This window comes from Limanda limanda, chromosome 3 (genome assembly GCF_963576545.1).
Source record: "Limanda limanda chromosome 3, fLimLim1.1, whole genome shotgun sequence".
Lineage (NCBI taxonomy): Eukaryota > Metazoa > Chordata > Actinopteri > Pleuronectiformes > Pleuronectidae > Limanda > Limanda limanda.
The window spans coordinates 23,294,340-23,315,389 of record NC_083638.1 but is presented as its reverse complement, the minus strand read 5'-3'; the positions used below and the strand labels follow the sequence as shown (position 1 = coordinate 23,315,389).

The 21,050-nt window shown below is 40.6% G+C and overlaps 1 protein-coding gene across 1 annotated transcript in view; it reads right to left on the bottom strand.

The window, feature by feature from the left end:
• The window catches only part of sbf2 (SET binding factor 2), a 94,080-nt gene extending 73,508 nt beyond the window's left edge, over positions 1 to 20,572 (bottom strand). The window contains exons 1-2 of the mRNA XM_061068372.1: positions 20,444 to 20,572; positions 9,590 to 9,675 (exon numbers count right to left, since the gene is read on the bottom strand). Coding sequence (XP_060924355.1) covers positions 9,590 to 9,675; positions 20,444 to 20,522 — 165 coding nt within the window. The 5' untranslated portion in view covers positions 20,523 to 20,572. The remainder of the gene's footprint in view (positions 1 to 9,589; positions 9,676 to 20,443) is intronic.
• Between the last annotated feature and the right edge of the window lie 478 nt (positions 20,573 to 21,050).

Sequence of the window (21,050 nt, the reverse complement as noted above, 5' to 3'; positions counted from 1 at the left end):
ATAAAGAGGCATCATATATGTAGGATCTGTGTCTTTGATGCAGTGAGCTTTCATAATGATGCTGAAGTATATTAAAATCTATGTATTTACTACATGTCTAAACTGTAATGCAGACAGAACAATCTCTTCTGAGGGCTGAGTTACTCTTCCAAGCAGTTTGAGCTCAAGGAAGCTTCTCCCTATGACAAATGACATGTTTAAAGTTGCACGGTTATTTCTCAAAGTCAAAACTTATTCACAGTAGAAAATACACCGCTGCACCACTCTGACTGATCTCTGACCTCTTGCCACTGACAACAGTTTTTCTGATGAAACGGTTCTTGCCATTTGTATTGATGCAACACCTTATTATTTCCAATCATCTGTATCTCTAGTACATGGCATCAATATAATTTCCATATGATGAAAAAAAAACCTGATTTAAAATATAGATTGTGTATGTATCTCAGGATTGTTAGGTCAGACCATTTTAAATTGGGCAAAGAGCAGAGATGCAAAGGATGGAGCTGAGGGGGGATGAGAAAGCAGTAACCACCAATTCTTTATAAAACATAGTGATTCTCTTGTTAATCCACATTAGAAACACTGCAAATGAAATCAGCTCTTCAGACCAAAATTTAATTTGGAAATATTTGAGATTTATTAAATTTAAGAACACTTTTGGACTGATCTTGACTATAGGGAAAGATTTAAGCCATTAGTGGAGCTGCATCGTAGGACACTTTGCAGTGGGCTTCAGCTTTTGGCCACTGCGGTGGACATTTGTATAAATGTCTTTCACTCAGTAACAATTATGGCTACAAGTATAAATCTGAGTTAGCAGAGGGACAGAAAAGCAAATGACCGACATGGTATGCAGTCAGGGAAACAGCTCTGCGTGCTTCGCTGACTGAGTGGAACAAGAAACCCACATCACATCATGTGTGTTGGACTCGACCAATACAGGACGACTATTGTTCAGCGCTGCAGCATCTCACCCACAGCAACACCATGTGGGACTATGTAGAGATGCAGCAGTCTGTATATTAGGGTAAAACTCCCACTGTTTTTACTGCTAAATGCCACAAGCCTTTAAAGGTAAGGTGAGGAGAGGTCACCTGCAGACTTTGAAAACATACTGAGAAATAGTCGAGGAGGGACGACGTGTGACAAACGGAAGGTCAAGGCTTTTGAATAAACAAATCCCTGCATGATGTTTCAGCTGCTGCGTCGAGAGAGGTCGGCCTCCAACTGCTGACCAAGGTGGTTTGAAAAATGACTGACCCACATAAGCACATTCATTTATAAGTAATTGGTGTCCAAAAGGCAATAAAAATAAAATGTAGCTGATTATTGCATACACCAATTCAAAGTAATTATAGCTCTAAGTAACCTTTAACACAGTTGGACTCAAATTGGAAGAGTTGCAAAGTGGATATTAAATATCTAGTTGCAGTAAATATTATTTTCTATTCATAAATTAGCTTTAAAATGATCATTGAAAATTCCTAAAACTAAACATTGGGTAAAAAATTGCTGTTTCACAACCTTCACATTTGAGAGCAGGAAATAGCTTAATTAACAAATATTTTTAAAAGATAAATAAAGTCTCAAAATGTTTATATAATTAACGTTTGATCAGCTGATAAATTCATGAAGAGAGTCTCATCTTTGAGCTGCAGTTGATGGACGTCCTCGTTCTGTACACTGTGACTGAGTTTTTAACACAAAGAGTCGATTGTGCTGCATCACCTCAAACCCGATTTTCTCATTGTTTTGACTGATCTGGTCCTACGTAATCAAAGGAGACATTTTGTTTTCCTGCGGGGAAACATTACCTCAGAGGAGAAAGCAGGAATGAGAGTGTTGACAGAACTCTGTCTGCAGGCTGCACGCAATGGACTGACCCTCACTACCACACTGAACTTTGTGGTGCTTTGAAATGTGTTTGACCTCTCAGTTATTGTTGTCAAGACATCTCTCTACACCCAACACGGACGCACATGCAAGCAAACACACACACACACACACACACAGGTATACAGACTGAAGGTCAAGGCAGGTAAAAACAAGCCATCCTTAAGTAGGAGCCCCCACTGAGCTACATTTTGGCTGAATGCCTGTTCCTGACAGACTGACCAAGTGATATCGTTACAACCTAGGTCGGCTTAATACCAACCTTAATTACCAGAGTCACTGTAACGTTAATTCATGTGGTTTATTTTTAATGTATATAAAGTCGAAATCAGGGGCTCGGGTTGGGGTGGTGAACATTTTGAAACCGGTCAGTCTTGACTCAACAGACACCCCTATATGATTTACACTGTGGCGGACTCCTCTCTTCAGACATTTTTCACAATGCATTGTGGGATACAAGTCGGGTCTACTGTCTCAGATATGAAAATTCTCCATAAACATTCAGACAGCTCTATCAAATGGTGAACTACTAGTATATACAGAAACTCCTTTGTTCCATCCTTCTATATATTATATGTTAATTATGTTGTCTTATTGCTAATGAAACACAGCGCCCTGACACTGTCGGCACAGGTTGCTACTTTTTAATTTTCATTCACTATGACACTGGTAATCATTGTTTAAACCAGTTATTGCCGTGTAGGAGCAGTAAACAAACTGAGCTGACTATCAGATGCAATAACATAAGGAGTCAGCGAGTAAGAAAAATCTAATTGCATCCTGTGTCTTCTTACATCTTTCTTCTCGTCTTTCTCTCCACGGTGACGATGGAACTGATAATCAACCTAATATATAACTTAGTTTGTTTTATACATCCATATTATTTCATACAATAACATGAACCTTCCTTTCATAAACTGGAGACATATTGCTTCCACTGTGATTTAGGTGGAGTTGGCAGCAAAAATTTGCGACTCTGACATAACTCCTTCCCGACAAAGGCCGTCTTGGACAAGAATTGGCGTTTGTTACCTCAAACTCTCACCATCACTCAGATTAGATGGATTTAAAGAGCTTAGTGTCCATCTGGTTGTTGTACAGTGGACACCTTCAGTTAATACAGACATGGAACATGACATGAGAGAAAAATGTGCCTGTTACAAAAAGAAACATCTGAGGGGAACAAGTGCCTGAGAGAAAAAAAGAATAATCCTGAAAAGACACAAATCTACATCTGACTAAAGCATGTTGACTCCGAGCAAAGGGTGTTATTCAGATTCACATAATCCAGCCATTAAACAAATGGTGCTTGTAATTATGAAGTAAGCTCAGAATATAAACAGCGAACACCACAGTAACTCCACCAGCTCCCTCCAGCTAAATACGGTTAACAAAAATACATGGTCACTCTCCAATAAAAAGAAAAACAAGAGGAAAATGTTTCCCTTTTTTTAGATGGCGCAGGATAAGAATGACTATGCTTGATACTCAAACTGTAGAACTGTATAAAACTTGAAAACTTGAGTTTTTGTACTGAAGGTTTCAGCACCAGGTTTTTAAACCAACTATTCGTCTTCATTCAACATTGTGTGCAGTCGTTTCTTTTGCCTCCTTTCAAGGACTCACGAGTATGCGTTGGAGTTTTCAACTTAAATGCAGCTCATTCACTTGGTGGTGAATGTGGTGACGTCATGTGCTGCAGAACAATATTGTGTTTATGTTGCATAGCATCGCGTTGAGCACAGCAAAAGTTGATTCAACTTTTCATAACAGAGGAACCAAATCAAAGCATTTTTTAAACTAAATGCAGCCGACAGCCAATCCTGATAAAGCGAAAGAGGAGACAAAGACAGCTGGTGAATCTGGTTGTGGATTTCCTTCTCTTTAGAACCTTATTGATAGCTCACCATGGCATAATAGCTGTGTTGGTTGTCAGCCATCGTCCAGCATTGATGCAACATGTACGTGACACCTTGAACCAGCAGTACAAAGCTGGTTCAAGGTTACAAAGTTACCAACACCGACTTGTGGGGCATTGCAGTTTCCGTGTTAAGCCAGTGGTGGAAGTAGCCACAGAGCCACATGGACATCTGTACAAAAAGGAGAGCTGGCATGGTGGGGCAGACGCTGTTGTGTTTCATGTCATGCCTATAAAACACCAGCATGCTGAAATCACACACTGGGGCGCAACATGCCGACTTCACTCCCGAACAAATCAGCATGGGCTCTTACGTTTCCAGAGGATTGGCTCAGGCAGGCTGATGATGATGACGCCTGCGTGAAGCCGCTGTCCGTTTACAGTATACCACTAGGAGTGTCTCTCGATACTGAAGGGCAAGGCTGTGGAAATGTACTAGGTGCACAACTTGCTGACCTCCATCTACAGACCCAGCTCATCCATAACAGATGAGGATTTGAGCTGGTTCCTATCATCATCACTTGCCTGAAAAGATGAGAAACACATTTTTCCACGCACAAGTTGTAAATGCTTTTTCTTGGTGCATTCCTCATCTGTGGTTATTTAGTTTGCTGGGGGCCTGTTGTGACCGCAAAATGCTTTTCGTGCTCAGCTTCATCCACTGTTTTCTACAGATGTTCTCCTTAGTGTTTGTAAACGACTCATTTTCTTTTTCATGCAGTCGAGAAAATCTGCAAATAATAAGGGTTTACATACCAGCCCAAAACAGAGCCAAAATGCAAATTGCTTAGTGGGTCTGTTAAACACTATGGTGTATCTTCATTAAAGCTTCAAAGTTGGAATTTCAGTCATTCGGCTCTTGAGCTTGTCACACACCACATACAAGGGAAGCAAATTTAAGGAACAAACCCCTGTTTCCCTGTTCTTTCTGAACCCTCTGGTTGTTGTTTTGTACATAAATCTTGTACTGTGTGTTATTCTGTACTATACTTGTACTTATGGTTGTAGCTCAAAAGAACACATAGTGTGTACATTTCAGCAAGCATGCTGGGTATTTGCCAAAAAGCCCTCGCATTGAATGCATCCTTGGTTCTGAATGACTTAAATAAAAAACTTCATGCCTTATCCTTCTTTACACGCTGGGGATCGCAGTATGTCTCAATTTCAGTCTAGGCTGACATATAATGAAGAAGCATTGGAGGGTGCACTTCAGCATGATGGAATACAAAAAATACACACACACACACACAGAGACACACACAGCCACAAGAAATGTTATGGAGGTCCTGATGACATCTGGAAACACTAAGATAATAGATTGAGCTAAACTTGTGGCAGTGTTTCTATATTTAAACGCAATGAAATCATGACATGATACTTTATCATGCAGTATCACTGCAAGGTTAAATACCAGTGTTAGTCATTAGAGCATCATATCAACAGAGATTCCACTTCTGGATGTGGCAGATTTTCATTCTTAACAGTTTTTAATAGTTTTATGAATGTCTACCAATTTGTCGACTATGAGGAGTGACTATGCTTTGCCATTTGACACATCACCATTTGACTACCAGCCAAAACTTATGAGACAGTCTTGGTGGCCACCAACAGGAAGACGCTTGCATGCCATTCAAACCACCCACTTACAATAAGTCTATTTGTGCTCACTCCTCCTTAGTTGCCTTATAAATACCACTTCATAAACACGTGTCTCTTTGACACATGTGTGCACTGAGCCAGATGTTTCAGCTACAGCTATAACACTCTTGGTCATTGTTTATCAATCGGTACAAAGCAAACAAAAGTTAATTCTCATTTAAAAATATTTATTTCCAACCAACGTTTATTGTAGGGCTGCCGCGATTCGTCGACGTCATCGATTACGTCGACGCTGAAAATGCGTCGACGCGTATAAAATGCGTCGACGCATTTTTTTTTTTAAACCGCTGGGCACCAGCCGCGATAGACTATGCATGCCGCGGCTGGGGCAGCAGTCGCCCCGGCGCCCCCCTCCCCTCCACGCAGCCGGAGGCTCGGTGTGCGGCCCGCCTCAAGTTGTTTTTTTTTGGGGGGGGGGGGTCCTCGTCCACGGCGCTTCACGGCGTCGCTGGTGCGGGGGCTTCCTTTCTCTTGGACCGCGGGGCGGTGTCCGTCGCAGGTGCGGACGGCGGCCCTGGACGCGAGTCGGGTCCTTCTCGGGTCCTTCTCGCGTCACCTCAGCTACGGCGCCCGCGTGGGGGGAGGGGGGGCCGCTAGACTGAGTCCAGAATATGTGGACATGCTGACATTCTTACATTACAACACGCATGTCTAACTAACGTTTGAGTTTGATTTTGAGCTGGACACCATTGTTTCTTATACTTTAAACTTGTTGCACTTTGTTTAATATGCACACCTAACTTTTTTATTTTGATAAGGGGTTAAATAGAAACTTTGATATCTTTTTGAGTTGCACTGCTGACTTAACTTATATGCCCTCTTTTTTATTTATTTTTATCACGTTGGAGTTGCTAGTTTAAACCTACAGTTTTGCACTTTAATATTTGAGCCTTTGTTTACATTTTGTTTTGTGCTGCATTATACGATGACATACAGTTTGTTGTTGTCAAAATAAAATTAACTGAAATGAAATGGTCAATTTGATTTTTTTGGAGGAAAATTAGTCGTTTAGATTAATCGACTAATCGATAAAATAGTCGTCCGATTAATCGATAGAAAAATAGTCGTTAGTGGCAGCCCTAGTTTATTGTTAAACTTTTAATCTGCAAATTCCGTACAAAAAAGTAGATTATATTTGTCTTTCTGCAAAGGATCCTCTCCCGGTGCAAAAAAAAATGACCTAATCTAAACAAGGGACGTGGGGGAATGTGATGTTTAGTATAACCCTTGCTCTTCATCTTGGCTGAGACATTTGACCCATATTATGCAACTTGTAGGCCTCAATACCTGCTGTTCTGCTCGCACTGGGGTCCTTAATGATAGACTTTTTCTTCTTGATCTCTGACCCTCATAGATCCACCAGACACAAAATACATTTGTTATGTATAGCGGTAATAAATCTAATTATCAAAATTCGAATAAATATTTCCTTTCAGTGGGCCCTCAGAACTCGAAATTCATAAATATGATGCAGTGTATTGATATTCACATTAGGGATGAGCGAGTACAGCATTATCTGTATCTGTATCTGTTAACCATATGAATTATCCGTATCCGTACTCGGAGTGGGCGGGGCCTAACCCGGACGTGGGTGTGATTTAACCCGGAAGTGGGCTGGTTCAACATAACTTTCTTTTTTAACTTTGAAATTTTTTTATGATTTTTTTTATTTATTTATTTTTTAAATTTATTTCCACACCAGGTGTGTGTGTGTGTGTGTGTGTGTGTGTGTGTGTGTGTGTGTGTGTGTGTGTGTGAGTGAGATGCGAGGGACGTTCACTGTCTCCCGGAGAAACGAACACTCCGTGTTCCCAGCACAGAAAGACGCGAACCACATTCGTCCACAAGTCATACAGACTGGTCCTGTTATTTTCACTTTACACTAACACCTAAAGTCCAGTGCAGTGTAATTGTTTGCCGTGATAATTAAATGCCAGTGTGATGATAAATGACAATTTCAAACCATACAAACTGTCATGTTGTTCTGTATTTAATAGAGGTTTACTTTACTGTAAAGTAAGTGTAAATGTAAAGTGAAAACAACAAAACCAGTCACCATGACCCGTGAACAAATACAATTCACGTCCTTCCATACCAAAAACACAGAGCGTTCATTTCTCCGGGAGACAGCGAACGTCCCTCGCTACATCTCCAGCGCTCCTCTACTGAGCCAATGCAGGTCTCGTGAAAATTTTTCCAAAGACTCGTACCCGAAGACCCAGTCGGGAAATTAACGAATCATTTCTGCTTCCTTGACTGAGCCTATGGAACAGTCCCGATGCGCAGTGAACCTGAGTGACTGAGAGACAGAGAGCTGTTTTGTGAGTGAGAGAGCAGAGCCGTGTGTGACGGGAGGAGCGCTGTGACGCTGTGTGAGGATTTTCATTCAGTCCGAGCACAGATAATGACTCCGATTACTCGTATAATAATCGTACTCGGCAAAAGTGCTGTATCCGTACCGGATACTCGTTTCAGCTCATCTCTAATTCACATCACATAATTTTAAGTGCAATATATCCCTTCTGTGCACTTACTAACTAATAGCTAACTAATACATAACCTTTTATAACCTCTTTCATTTAGAAGCATGTATTTGTTCAATATATTTAACTTTGGATTTTAGAGTAGTTTTTAATACATTTACACCATGTTTTGAAGCACACATTTTTATTTTACAATGGCAATAAAGGCTTTTTATTCTATTTCATCTTGTTTTTTTCTATTCTATTCTATTCTAAAAAGTGTGAACATTAATGCAAATCTTTTCTACATTGTTCTGTGAACTATAGGTTTACATATTGGTGCATATATGCAAACATAAAACACAGGTATAGATGTCGTAAACAGTTTTTTACTGCTTGGCCAAAAAAACTATATACCTGTCAGGCTCTATTTTAAACCCATAACTTTACAGTGGCACAGTTGATTTGTTGCTAAAACTGTACTTGCAGCTGAGCTGTTTCCGCCAGACACAGTCAGTGATGATTATATTGAATTTCAATTAAATGGACCAAAACAAACCCTCTGTATTAGAGCAAGTAATAAAAGTAATTTAGGTCCATATTACAGAAGTAGGTGATGAATGGTACTCTAAAATGATTAAGTTCTCTGTTGGGATATAAAGTCATCTTGCTGTTTTCTCTCTTCTTTGCCAAAACCTTTTTGCTTGGTCATTAAAACGTTAAATATAACACATAATACAGATTTAACACAGGAGTAATGTCCTGTGCATTAACTGCTACTGTTACCCCAGAGATCGACAGCTCTGATATTTCTCCATTGCATTCTCCTTATAAGGAGAAAAGACCCCCTGTCGCAGACCCCTTTGACTGGCCCGATAGAGAGGGAGGGAACATAGTGGGAGGAGAAACTATTCCCTTCATTTTCCTGACGAGGAAGACTGAGACAGAGTGAAACTAGGGAAGCAGATACAAAACAATGTAAAGATTCATAGGGATGAGGTTTCCAAATAAGTGATCTCTGATAGGGTTTAGAAGAAACTCTCGTCATCATGAATTTATCTGAAACAGAATATGCCAACATCTGCAGCACAAACAAAGGTTTCTTGGAGCGTAATTTGTCATTTTGTGACAGAAAATAGTGTCGACAAATATTTACTGTATTTGTACTGTATTGTAGAAACATGTTTAGCGCTCATGACAGGCAGAGGGTAAAGGGCACAAGAACAAGGACAATCACTAACTAGACAAACACAGCACAACCTGCGAACTTCACACATTAACTAACAACAGCTCCAGAGATGCTTGCTCTCCTGTTATGATCTATGGAGCTGTGATATTGGTCCACACTCAAAGGTCTCAGTCACAATAATGATACAACCATTCAAACACCAGTCCATCAATTATAAAGAGAGTTTCATAACTGATCCCTACTGATCACATCATGGACAGGAGAAGGGCTGTGATTTTTTTCCCCCGATGTTAAATATTTGCACTGTAGTACATTAGGATAGAGAATCAACACACAGAAGGGTCACTATCATCCAAATAAAGTCAGTTACATTTTCTAGATTGATTAACTTCCTCTTTGTGATCTCAATAGTCATCGTCTTGAAACTGAGATCTTCAGGTCATTTCACTCTGTTCAGTCACTCACCATCTCCACCCCCTGAGGAAAGGCTGTTCCCTCCCAGTCCTTCTTGGGGAATCGCTGAATGATCTTCCCACATCCTTCTCCTGAACCTGCAGATGAAAAGATGAAGATCTGTCAGTGCATTGGAGGGAGATGACAGCAGCATGGCATCACTCGGAGGGAGCTGGGAAACTGGCATAGAGGACAGTGATGGGTGGATTTCCAGATTTTCATACTTCACACTTAATTACACCTAATGTTCAAATTGATTCACTAGATTTGATTTCTGTTCCATTTGTTACAGCTTTTTTTTTTAAAACCACAAGTAAGCAAAAGTTATTCATACATTTTTAAGGTTTTGGTAAAAGTGAAGTTGATTTTACTTGGTCTGAGAAAACTATATTGGTGATAAAGAGGAATTGTGAAACTTAAAAAAAGTTACCTATATTTGTCGATGGAGCAAAACAAAATGAATGTGAATCTGTCATTTCAAATGAACCACCAAAGAGATTAAAAAAAAGTATCTTTGTGCCTTAGTGAATTAGATACAGTAATGAATGACTTTATCACCGGGTTGGATGATATCAGCCACTCCAGGAAAGTGCAGTGTTGTCTTCACAATACAGAAATTTAACTTAAAATTTGCTAAATGAAATGAAATGATATGTTCGTCTTTACCATTGTGGTGAGTTATGGTTAGCGAACGGCTAAATTTTCAAAATAAAACCAAAAATATTTACAAAAGTTTATGAAGATTGAATTTTGGCCACAGTATTTACACAAAAAAAACGTTGGTAGGGACTGATTAGGTCAAGATGTTTCAGGAGGAATGTGGTCTAAAGTGTGAGATATGGAACTAACACCACTAACGCAAAGCAGATCACAGGAGCGAGAGAAGGGCCATTCATTTTTTTTTTTAGATGTCAGATAATGCTCTGACCAGGAAACACTGGGGAGGAGACAAAGTCCAACGAAGAAACACAGCATATGAAATTGTCTAATATTGTAGATCTATATGTTTACAACATAAAGGTTGACTACATTTTTGTGGCTAGGATAACAGGTGGACTAGTGTTGACAAGGAGAGAAAGTTGATAAGAAATGCAAGTTGTGCCATGGGGTTGGATGAATTGCAACCTGAACAAGCAGGAGAGAACGTGTGTCCTATGAATTTCTAAGACAAAGATTTTGGACCAACAATGTCAAATTAAAAAATATGACGGGCTTGTTATGAATAAAGACGTACAGTAAAGTGAGGCATTTAGTTTGATTTCATTGTTTAAGCCTATTGGCAAGGCAAAAAAATTGCTGAGAGTTGCAAGAGTTCAGTCATGCTGACTACTTTTATTAAAATGCAAATATTGTATCGTAATTTTTGTTGGTTTTAATGTACGCTAATATGTCACTATTTGAAACATATGTCCGGTAGGTGTTCTATATTGCCATAATTCAGGAATTTTCATGAACATATTAGCTGTAAAAATCTGCAAAATCTGGTTACAGTATGTAGTTAGTGCTGCAGAGCTGGATACTGATCTATAGCAGGTCTAGTGAACTTAACATTCAACCACACAGACACGCGAGGTCGACCATCAAAAGCGTAACCAATAAAACAACCCCCTTGCAGATTTCCCGCAGGACCCCACAGGTCTTGCGAAACTCTGAAGCCTAAATTGGATGTAATAATTCATGTCACCACATGTGCAAACACAACACAATATGTATTCTGGGAGTTGACATATGACTTGAACATTAATATTAACTATCTAGAAACCTAACAAATGGAAATATGTATCTAATTAAAGAAGAATTCCCCTCATTTAACTTGCCAAAAACAGCCTTTTAAAGTCTGTTTCACAATTTCCACTTTGTCACACTGTGTTCTGTGACCCAATGACTTCATCTCAACGTTATTTTAAACTCTTAGTCACTCTTTGACAGTGAGGACACACTTTCTATTCATCGGCCTACGCAAAATGGTCTCCTATCAAGAGAGCAAGAGACAGAAATTGAATACATGTGGCCCATTTTCTAGGAATTGGTTTAACTACTATGGATAAACACACAAATAAAAAGATTGTTTTTTGTAATGAATTAAAGGATAGACCAGGAGCCCAGTAATCCTTCGACAAAGTTTATGTGTTTTGTCATATGTTAGCCGTGTTGTAACAATATGCCTTCCAGCTGCATATGAGAGAGTACGTTTTTGGGGAGTGCCAGGACATAGTCGTAGCCCAGCTGTTTATAGCGGGTAAGTTCCAATCGTCAGTTTCGATTAAACTGCTTCATACAGCACAGTAATCTGCAGGAACATGTGTTATTTTATTGCCACAGAAGAGGAATAAACCTCTCATTTTTGTATAGCATCATCTCTTGCCAATGCTAGTGAGGACTTGCTGACATTACCGGCTGCTCTGTTACCATTCATGTGGGGGTAGTAACGTTTACAATTCAGATCACGTCCCAAAATTGTTTTGCATTATAGCCACCCTGACAACTGTCATTGTATTCTCAATGTCGGGGGGGAAAAATTGTGGTGTGAGATCAGTTATGCCACCGAATGCATTTCAAAAAGCCGTGGCTCAGGTCAGATACCATGCACAACTGCTACAGCAAACAGCTGAAACGCTACACCTCATGATAATGACAGGAGCGCCTCAGTGGCCATCCGCTGAGTGCCTCAAGCCTGCTGTCAACAACTAGACCTCAGAGAGCTACTCAGGAGTGAGGCTCCAGAGGAAATGTGTGGTACATTAAACAGAAAGGAGCTGGTGATACGTTTGCCCTTTGTTCACCTGAGGCGGGTGTCCAGACGCTGCATGGAGACTGGTGCTTGCAGAACACCACGTCTGTCTGACCGTTACGTGTCTTCGGGTCTTTACAGCTCGTCTAATTGAAATCACATGCGCCGAGTACTCCGGGTTCTAATTTTCAGCCACAGATGAAAATAAATGACAGAATTCCTCGCATTCCACGAGGCTGCACTCTTGTATTAAAACGAGCCGTGCTTTCATAAACTACCCCCCTGAAAGCTATAAAGAACCCCATCACAGCCGGTAATAGAACCCAGGCCTGAAAAAGGAACATGCTAATCTGAACATCCACTAGCAAGGCGCAAGGGGATGAAATACAAAAAGTTTAGTTATTAATTTTTGGCAGAAGCTGTTGAAACAACAGGAACAAAACCTGTCCAAGGCCGTGGCACGCGTGTGCATGTTTAAGAGTATGGCTCATTTCCAGCTCAATACAGAACAGCCTGTGTGTGGTACTGCTAGGACTAAAGGATCTAAATATCATATTGTATAATTGTATAACTGTATTGGCTACAGGGGTGTAGTTATTCGACTAACCAGCCTTTAATAAGTGACGTAAGAGATTTGCATATTCCAGAACAACAGACCTTTTCTCTTAGCACAGATTTGATCTTATCTTTATTTGTGCATCACCAAAACCTATTTTGAGCTCTTATGAGACTCAACAAAGGTTTCTTAATACTGAAATAAGAAAACACAATTTACGAACTAATACCAACTTTAGTACTGGGGTTTGCACCAAGTTCCAAGCCATAAAACAGCTCATAAAACACAACCAATTTGAAATATCATCAGATATAAACTGTTCCAACTGCATTGACTTAACACTTTTTTATCAGATTTCAAAGCAGCCAAGTGATTTGCTTAATATGAGATTATGACACACACACACACACTCACAAACGCTAACCTTGACCAGATGCCTAACCATAACCCCTATCCTAAACAAAATAGTAACCAGAAACCTAGAACCAATTTTTCTATCCTAAAAAAAGCAGGACCTCATTTTAGCCATATTCAGTGCAAAGTCCCCAGTAGGATATAAAAACAAGCTCACAGACACACTTATATCGACTTCAACAATTAGACAGATTAAATGAGGCTAATAAATTATCACAGAGTTGCGTGTTGGAGAGATGTTTGTCTTTCTTGATTAGAGCAGATGTTTCTCCTCTTGGGGAAGAGAAATCTCCATCTTCCTGATTTATCTTCCTGCTGTTACTGTTGATTGAATCAGCCAAATGCTTATTTCACCTTGTATGGAAAGGCCACCAGTGGCCTCTGCCAGTTTACGCAAGATTCACGTCAGCCTGTAGCCTGATTTTGGCCCAGTCGTGCACACAGGTGGACCATTTTTGGCACCAATTCACAGGTAGCACTTATTCACTTTCCTCCACAGAAATATCGAGATTACAGGGAAAATACACCCAAAAACCACTTTACTTAAAGCCATTTCAAGAGATGAAGATATTGACGCTCACTGAATCCGGAATGACTCAATGGGATCACGTAGGTTTTGTTGGACATAATACAACAAAATGAGTTTGGGCTAAATGTAGAGCTTTCAGCTGTGCATCAATCAGAACATGTGGCTACAACTCAGAAAACCACCATCACCACAGTCATGTTGCCTTATTCTTTATAGTATTTGTCCCTCAATCTGCTGTTTATGCTGAGTACAAATGGGTTTTGAACACCATAATCATAACTGAGCTGTAGAGTATGACAGATTTCAGATGTGTAATAAACATATCAGACGATTTTTCAATTTTGATGGTTAAAAGGTTAGATCAGGAAAACTAATTTGCTATCAAAGGCGACCATCAGCAGGAAACTAAAGCACTTTGAATCTTTTAAGTGGATGATATGCAAAGGAATCCAGCAGTGGGTATGTGCAGTGCTTTATTTCCTATCCCTGCAGGCATAGGGATTGTGGCAATTATTAGTTATTAAACAATAGCCAATACAAGCGCTCTTGTCGAACCACTTGTTAGAATACCAGGTGCACAAAGTGAAAATATTTGGCATCATATCTCTTACAAAGCCACAATTCAGGACAAGCCCACAGGCACCACAAAGCCTGTCTGTACATCCTACGAAGACAGAGGAGCCAACACATCCAACTCATGCCAACCTGTTCAAAGAGCAACACGTTAGCAAAAGTCAATGCCCGGAAAAACTTATGGCAAAAAACTTTGAATTATTTTGTGACGAAACAAACCTTGATTGCCTTGATGAGGCAATAAAGAGGAAACAATTAGTGTTTAATTTAGCTTTATAGTTTCAGCTAACATCTCTTTATGCAAATGTTAAGTTCACACAAGGTAACTTTAACATACCTTACAAGCAAGTATGCGGTTCAAACACACAAATTAAAATTGATCAATTTGTATTTAGCGCTGGGAAATGAGCCGAGCTAAATATAGCAATAAACACTAACTGCTAAGAGAGTCTGTAGTTATACGATGGTTTATTGCTAGTATCTTAATATATATAATTAATATATAATTTTGCAAATAAAATTTCTCTGTGTCGGCCCACCATAGAAAAAAAAAAAACATCCAACACCTTGGTGGCTCGCCCAGGCAGGCAGTTAGTTTAATGGGGGTATCTCTCCTTTCACTCTTAAGTCCAAGCTGGCGGGCTCAGTGCTTATCCTGGATCTCTTTCCTTTCAGTAACTACTAGAGTGCAACCTGAGCGTATGTACACACTTTATGGCTGACAAAAAAAACATGACGACCGCTAATGGTGAACACTTTTCTGTGGTTGCGGCAACGTGCTGGCACTTCTTTCACACAGTGGGAGAGCCTTGCTTCCCACAACCCACTAAGTTAGACTGTTAGTGAGGCAAAGAGAGCAGTGGAGGAAAGAGAGGGAGGAAGATGAGACACAAAAAAGAACAAAACGTAGGAAGTCATGATGGGACCCATGTTAGTCTAGTATCCCAAGATTCAGGCAAACCTCTTGATTTATAGGAAACACTGACTTACACAGCTCTATGGTCCGTTGGAAAATGTTTTGGCCAGTAATTCTTTTATTTGAAGAAGTGGTTGACCTGGTTTAGAGAAAGGGATTACCACATTTTTTAATCGAGATTTGTTTTTTTCCCAAACTGTATTCCAACATCCTATTTCATCCGTCACATTTTAATTTACTCTTTAAATCTCAAGCACTGCCTTATGCTCTTTTACGGCCACTCTGTTCCTCCAAGGAACAACGTCTGGCATTGCCATGCCTGCACACAAGGTAACGAGAGTCCAGACTGTTCTCATCTCTTTTTCCTGAGCTGCAAAATGCTATGAGAGACCGGGAGTCCCTCATTATCTTCAAGAAACTCTTTAAGACTCATCTCTTCCATGACTTCTAACACCAGCAAATAACTTGATTGTCAAAAGCTCTTCAATCTCATTGTCTTTCCAAGTTAACAACTTTGTCAGCGTCACCTCAGCATATGGCATATTCATTATTTGTATTCATTTATTTTTTTTCAGTTTTGCATCAGTTGCTTGATAGAAACACAGCCACTAAATTTCAGGAAATTTTCCTGCTGTCTTCTCACACGGAAACAATTTTGACACTTTACTCAGGGGCTGACTCAGATATTTGGACAAAACAATCTGTACAATGAGTTTATGTATTTAAAATGTCATGCCTACAACATTTCCTGACATGAACTTTATCAACATTTGCATGACCACAGGAAACACCAAGCTCTAACTGTATCACACCTTATCAACAGACTGGCTTAAGAGTAACAGAGGCCAAAGGAGTTTTCCCCACACATCAGCTTTAACCTCTACAACAGAAAGGAAGGAACCTCCATTGTGGTGAGGAGGTCTCTCAACGAAAAGTTTAAATCCAACCGAAAAGCTACCAGATGAGGCGTTGACAAGAAGACAATCAATGGAGGCAGATAATCTAAGATGTAAAATAAAAGCTAAACAATTTCACATCAGTCATTAAGCCTGAGAATCTAAATGTATCCGTTGACCCCAACCAGCCTGTTGGTGATGGAATAATAGGACTGATATTTGTCATCCACAGCTGTCTGAGAGATGTATGAGAGTTTCATTTTTCTCGGAACCATAAACAAGGAACAAATGTAAAAACGTCAAAGTGATTGTTTTCAACAGAAAACCTCTGGATAATTTAAATAAATGATTGGTCATGAAGTTTCTTACTGCTGCTGTTACTGTCTGATAATTATTTACAGTGCTAACCTCTGTTATTTATGATGCATATGAAGACATAGCTAAGTGAACGCAGAATCTATAATCACCCACAGAATACAATGTAAACCAATTGCTCTTTACTTGAATACTTACTAAAATAGTAGATCATACAAGTGTGGTTTCCCAAGATCAAGATCATCTCAATCAGCAACCAAGTGTTAAGATTAAAATATACAGATAAAGATATGGCCTGAAGAATTTGGATTTATAGTCCAGTTATTAATATGTTACTATCCTGTATGTCCATTTCATATCATGCTCTAAATGCAAAGCTTTTATTAATATGTTTATGAAGATATTATATGAATGTTTAACATGGACTTTGTTTAAATTTATTTATAAATTAATTTTATTTTCAGTTCTTTTCATCTTATTTTTTTCTTTCTGTTCAGCACTTCACTTGGTTTCAAACAACACAAGCACCATATATATATATATATATATGCTCAAATTTTGTTGTATTGCTGTGGGTATCAATAATATTTCAATAATTATAGTTTTATTGCCCAACCCTTTAAAAGGCATTTATGAAATAAAGTATTGGCTGATAAAGAAACAACTCCACATTTGAAGGCTGCATTGCATCTTCACAGATAAACATCTTATCTAACACGGCAATATCACCAAGTCAAAAGATATCAACAGATGGAAGTATTTTTCTCTTGGTCATTTGGAAGAGGTTTTTGTTCTTTTTCAGAATTGTGCAATGTCATATAAGCTATTCCCCAGGTCCGGATCAGAAAGTCCAGACCATAGTGTCGCACAATGATGGAGATCGGGCACAGTGTCTGTGAAACACATTTCAATAACAGTTTGATTCAATAAAGACGGATGATATCCGTCCAATAAAGTGTTTTAGAAAAAGCAGCTGGAAAAATTCTTCTTTTTCACTTGGACAAATTATAATTTATGGTGAACAGCACATCAAACTGTTCCCTTGCCAATAAAGAGAAGTTGTTCCAATGCAAACGTAAAATACAGAATGAAGAGCAGGTTCACCACAGTCTGCTTCCATCCGAACCAGGAATTTCACATTCCAACATTAGTCATGAAAATATTTCCAAGGTTTGTGGCTCCTGACATTGTTCCCCAGGGAAACAGACTCTGGTTGGATTTCTGATGATGGAAGCTGCCTTATATCACTTTCACCACTGCACATTATTTTCACATATCTGACGCACTAAAATGACAAACAGCGTACCTGTGATCGGGTTTTAAGGCCAACAATAAACCAGAGTGCTGCCCCACTCCCAATTTCTGTTTGTATTAAATCACTTGCTCCAGCAAGCACAATGGCCATCAGTTATGTGACTTCCAATAAATATTTTCCAAATAGGTCACCTGTCTCGCAATGAAAATATTCTTGCTGGAGACACGGAGCCTGGATTTATTTTCCTTCCAAAAAGGCAAAGAGTACAATAAAGGCAAAGTGTCCAACTGGATCATTGCAGATGTAAGGTCGTAATCCAGACAGAGTCAAATAAGGATCTTTACGACCTAGCACTTTATACTTGTTTTGCTAACTGTAGAGACTAGCTTTATAATTCAGCGTTTCACTTTCAAGATAACTGAACTATCTGCCTGTGTTCCTACCTTAACATCATCCCGTCTCACCCAGACAGAAGCTCCATCACCACTAATGATGACTAATAAGACTGGAGCTACACACCAGGTCGGATCTACTCTAAAAGCAAAGCCTTCTTCTTATTGCACAGGTTCATGCAAGCAATGCTCATCAATGCTTAACAATCGAAAGTAGAGGGTTTTATTTTAAGCTATAGATTCAGTCAGTTCAGAGATTGGTTTAGTTTTGTTTTAGAGTGTAAGTCTGACTCACTACAAAATTGGATCTGAGCCTATACCTCAACAGATTGCATACTTACCATTATTTACAACTGATCCATCCATAGTAATCTAACAATGAGAAGTGGGTCAGGCCAGTGTGGAGCAGGAGGCTAGATGATGACCCGCGTAGGAAGGGACCCCTGGTTTGAATTAACAAGCGAGGTGGTTGGGCAAAATCTGTTGTCTAGACGATGTGCCGCACGCAACCAAAGTGGTATAAGCCTCACGGGGTAGCGGCTCTCCTCTGAATAGTCGAGAGGAATAAAAACAGTCATTGCTCTGTTTTCCTCTGTATTCCTAATCAAAAAGTCATTTTTATTTGTATTTATTCCCCTTCCGAGAAAGATCTGTCCCATTCGCAAACAAGGACATCTCTGCAGGGCTGTGACTCAAACCAACACAAGATATGCTTCATTACACTGAGCAAAGCATAATGAAAGGAGACAAATACAATTCAATAAGGCTCGAGGGGGATCATTCCTTCCCTCACAGAGGCTTATGAGGATGAAACATAAGCCTGTCAAAGTGTCCCGATCAACCACAATGTGAGATGGCCGATTTTGTATTGCTTGCTTTCTCCACAGACACCATCATCCTCAGCTTCATCATCATCATCATCCTCAGTGGCCAGTGGAGAAAGAACTCAAGTCGTGGTCCCTGTGTCCACTTGTGGCTTGAATGTGAATCGATTCAGACTCTCTTCGTGCGACCGCCAGGAACATTTTATCCTCGGAGCACGAAAAAATTCATTCGTCAGTTGGCGCCGGGACGCACAGAGCTGATGAAAGTCTCTGTTTACCTATTGTGCATGGCGAGCTATGGCGACTAAGAGGATTCAGCTGCTCTGGCCCCTCTCTGACACACATGGTGCTGGACGGACGCCACTGAGATGAGGCAAGCAACTTCAGTTTTGTTCCCTCATGGCAGAGTAGCCGAATATTATTTTGCAGTCCCCGGGCTGCCTGCTTGGGCTGGATCCCCACAAGAAGATGAGTGACAATAAAACGGTGCAATGTGGAAAATTCGAAACGAGAGCATTCTGTGTCCGTGCGAGTGCCAGAGGGTTTTTCATCCAGTTATATCAAGTGTTTAGAACTGCTTGCAAAAGCTGTTCCCTGTTATGGATGGGGAAGAATGCAAGGCTGGACCTGAGGCTCCACATGCAAGGGGAGCTTCCTGTCCCAGTGCAGGGGAGCAGAGGAGAGGAGTGCACAGACCAGGCTGGGGAGAAGGACTGCCTCTTGTGCAGCTGTGTAACGATACGCCCATCATTTAAAAAAACAAAAGTGGAGCTCTCTTCCGGCAAAAACAAATAAAACACAACAAATCAGTGACAAGTGAGGCTGAGCTGCGTAAACGTAGATGGAGGACGCAGCGTGCAGGACAGTCGCAGGACCACCGATTCCAACTTTACCAACAAAAACACCAAACATGGAATGTAAACACCGCCTACACACACACCACTGCCAACATCGATTGTGTCAGCAAATCACATATAAGATCAGGGACCTCGATGTGTGTGATCCCATGTGAGCTTCATGCAGAAAGTGAGCGTGATCGTCCGCCAGTGAAAGCAGCCCGCGGTCCTGACAGGAGCAACAGGGACAGGATGTGACACATTTCTTTTTTGAATCCATGAAAAGTTTCGCTGGATCAAAGTCAAATATATCAAAGGGCGTCGGGGCGTAAAGATCCAGTGGCGGCGTCTGGCAGGGGCGTAGAGACGTGAACCCGCCGGATCCCGTCCAGCACCGGGCCAGGAAGACAGGAAGCGAGGGGAGAACATGGTCCCACTCCCGCCTGGTGGTAGCTGTGTGGCTAACGTGAAGCTAAAGGCAAAGCTATATGTAGCATCAACATCACACACACACACACACACACACAGACACACACACACACACTGTCGGCCTGGACACAAATGATTCAGCCTCGCAGCTCGATCTGTGCGCACCCCCCCCCCCCCACCCCGCCGCCGCCAGCACTTACCGGCTTTCTCGTGATCGTATCCCACGACAATGAAGTAGTCGGCCAATCTAGCCATGTCTGCTGCTGCGTTTCCCGACATATAGCAACACAATTCAGCATTTTCCCTTCTTCCAAGGCACAGCCATGTTTGACAGAAGGAGTGTCACTGCGCCTGCGTGCAGGAGCGGGAGACATCCATGGGCGTGGGCCCTTCCAGTTTACAAACACAGCTCTGTGTCCCAACACTGGCTCTCCTTTGGCCCCCAAGCACGAGGCCCCCTCCTCTGTGAGAGAACAGAGACAGCCAAACATACCGCGGAATGATACAGTGCATTATTATCACTGGGGTGGTTATATTTATAGAGGGGACACAGCAGGACACATGTTATCATAACAGTGATTATTACCTTGTTGTTGTTGCAATTAAAAAAGGTAAATAATACAAGTTTGGGATTTGGAGTTATGATTTCTAAGGGCTCCTGCATTGGTCCACAAACCCGGATTTAGAAAAAAATGCTCCCCAAGTAAAAGTCAACAGCGGCTGAATAGCATTCACTGGATTAGGTTGATTAAATAAATCTTAAATGGTGGTTAAACTATTTGCATTACTGTGGTTATAATATGACCT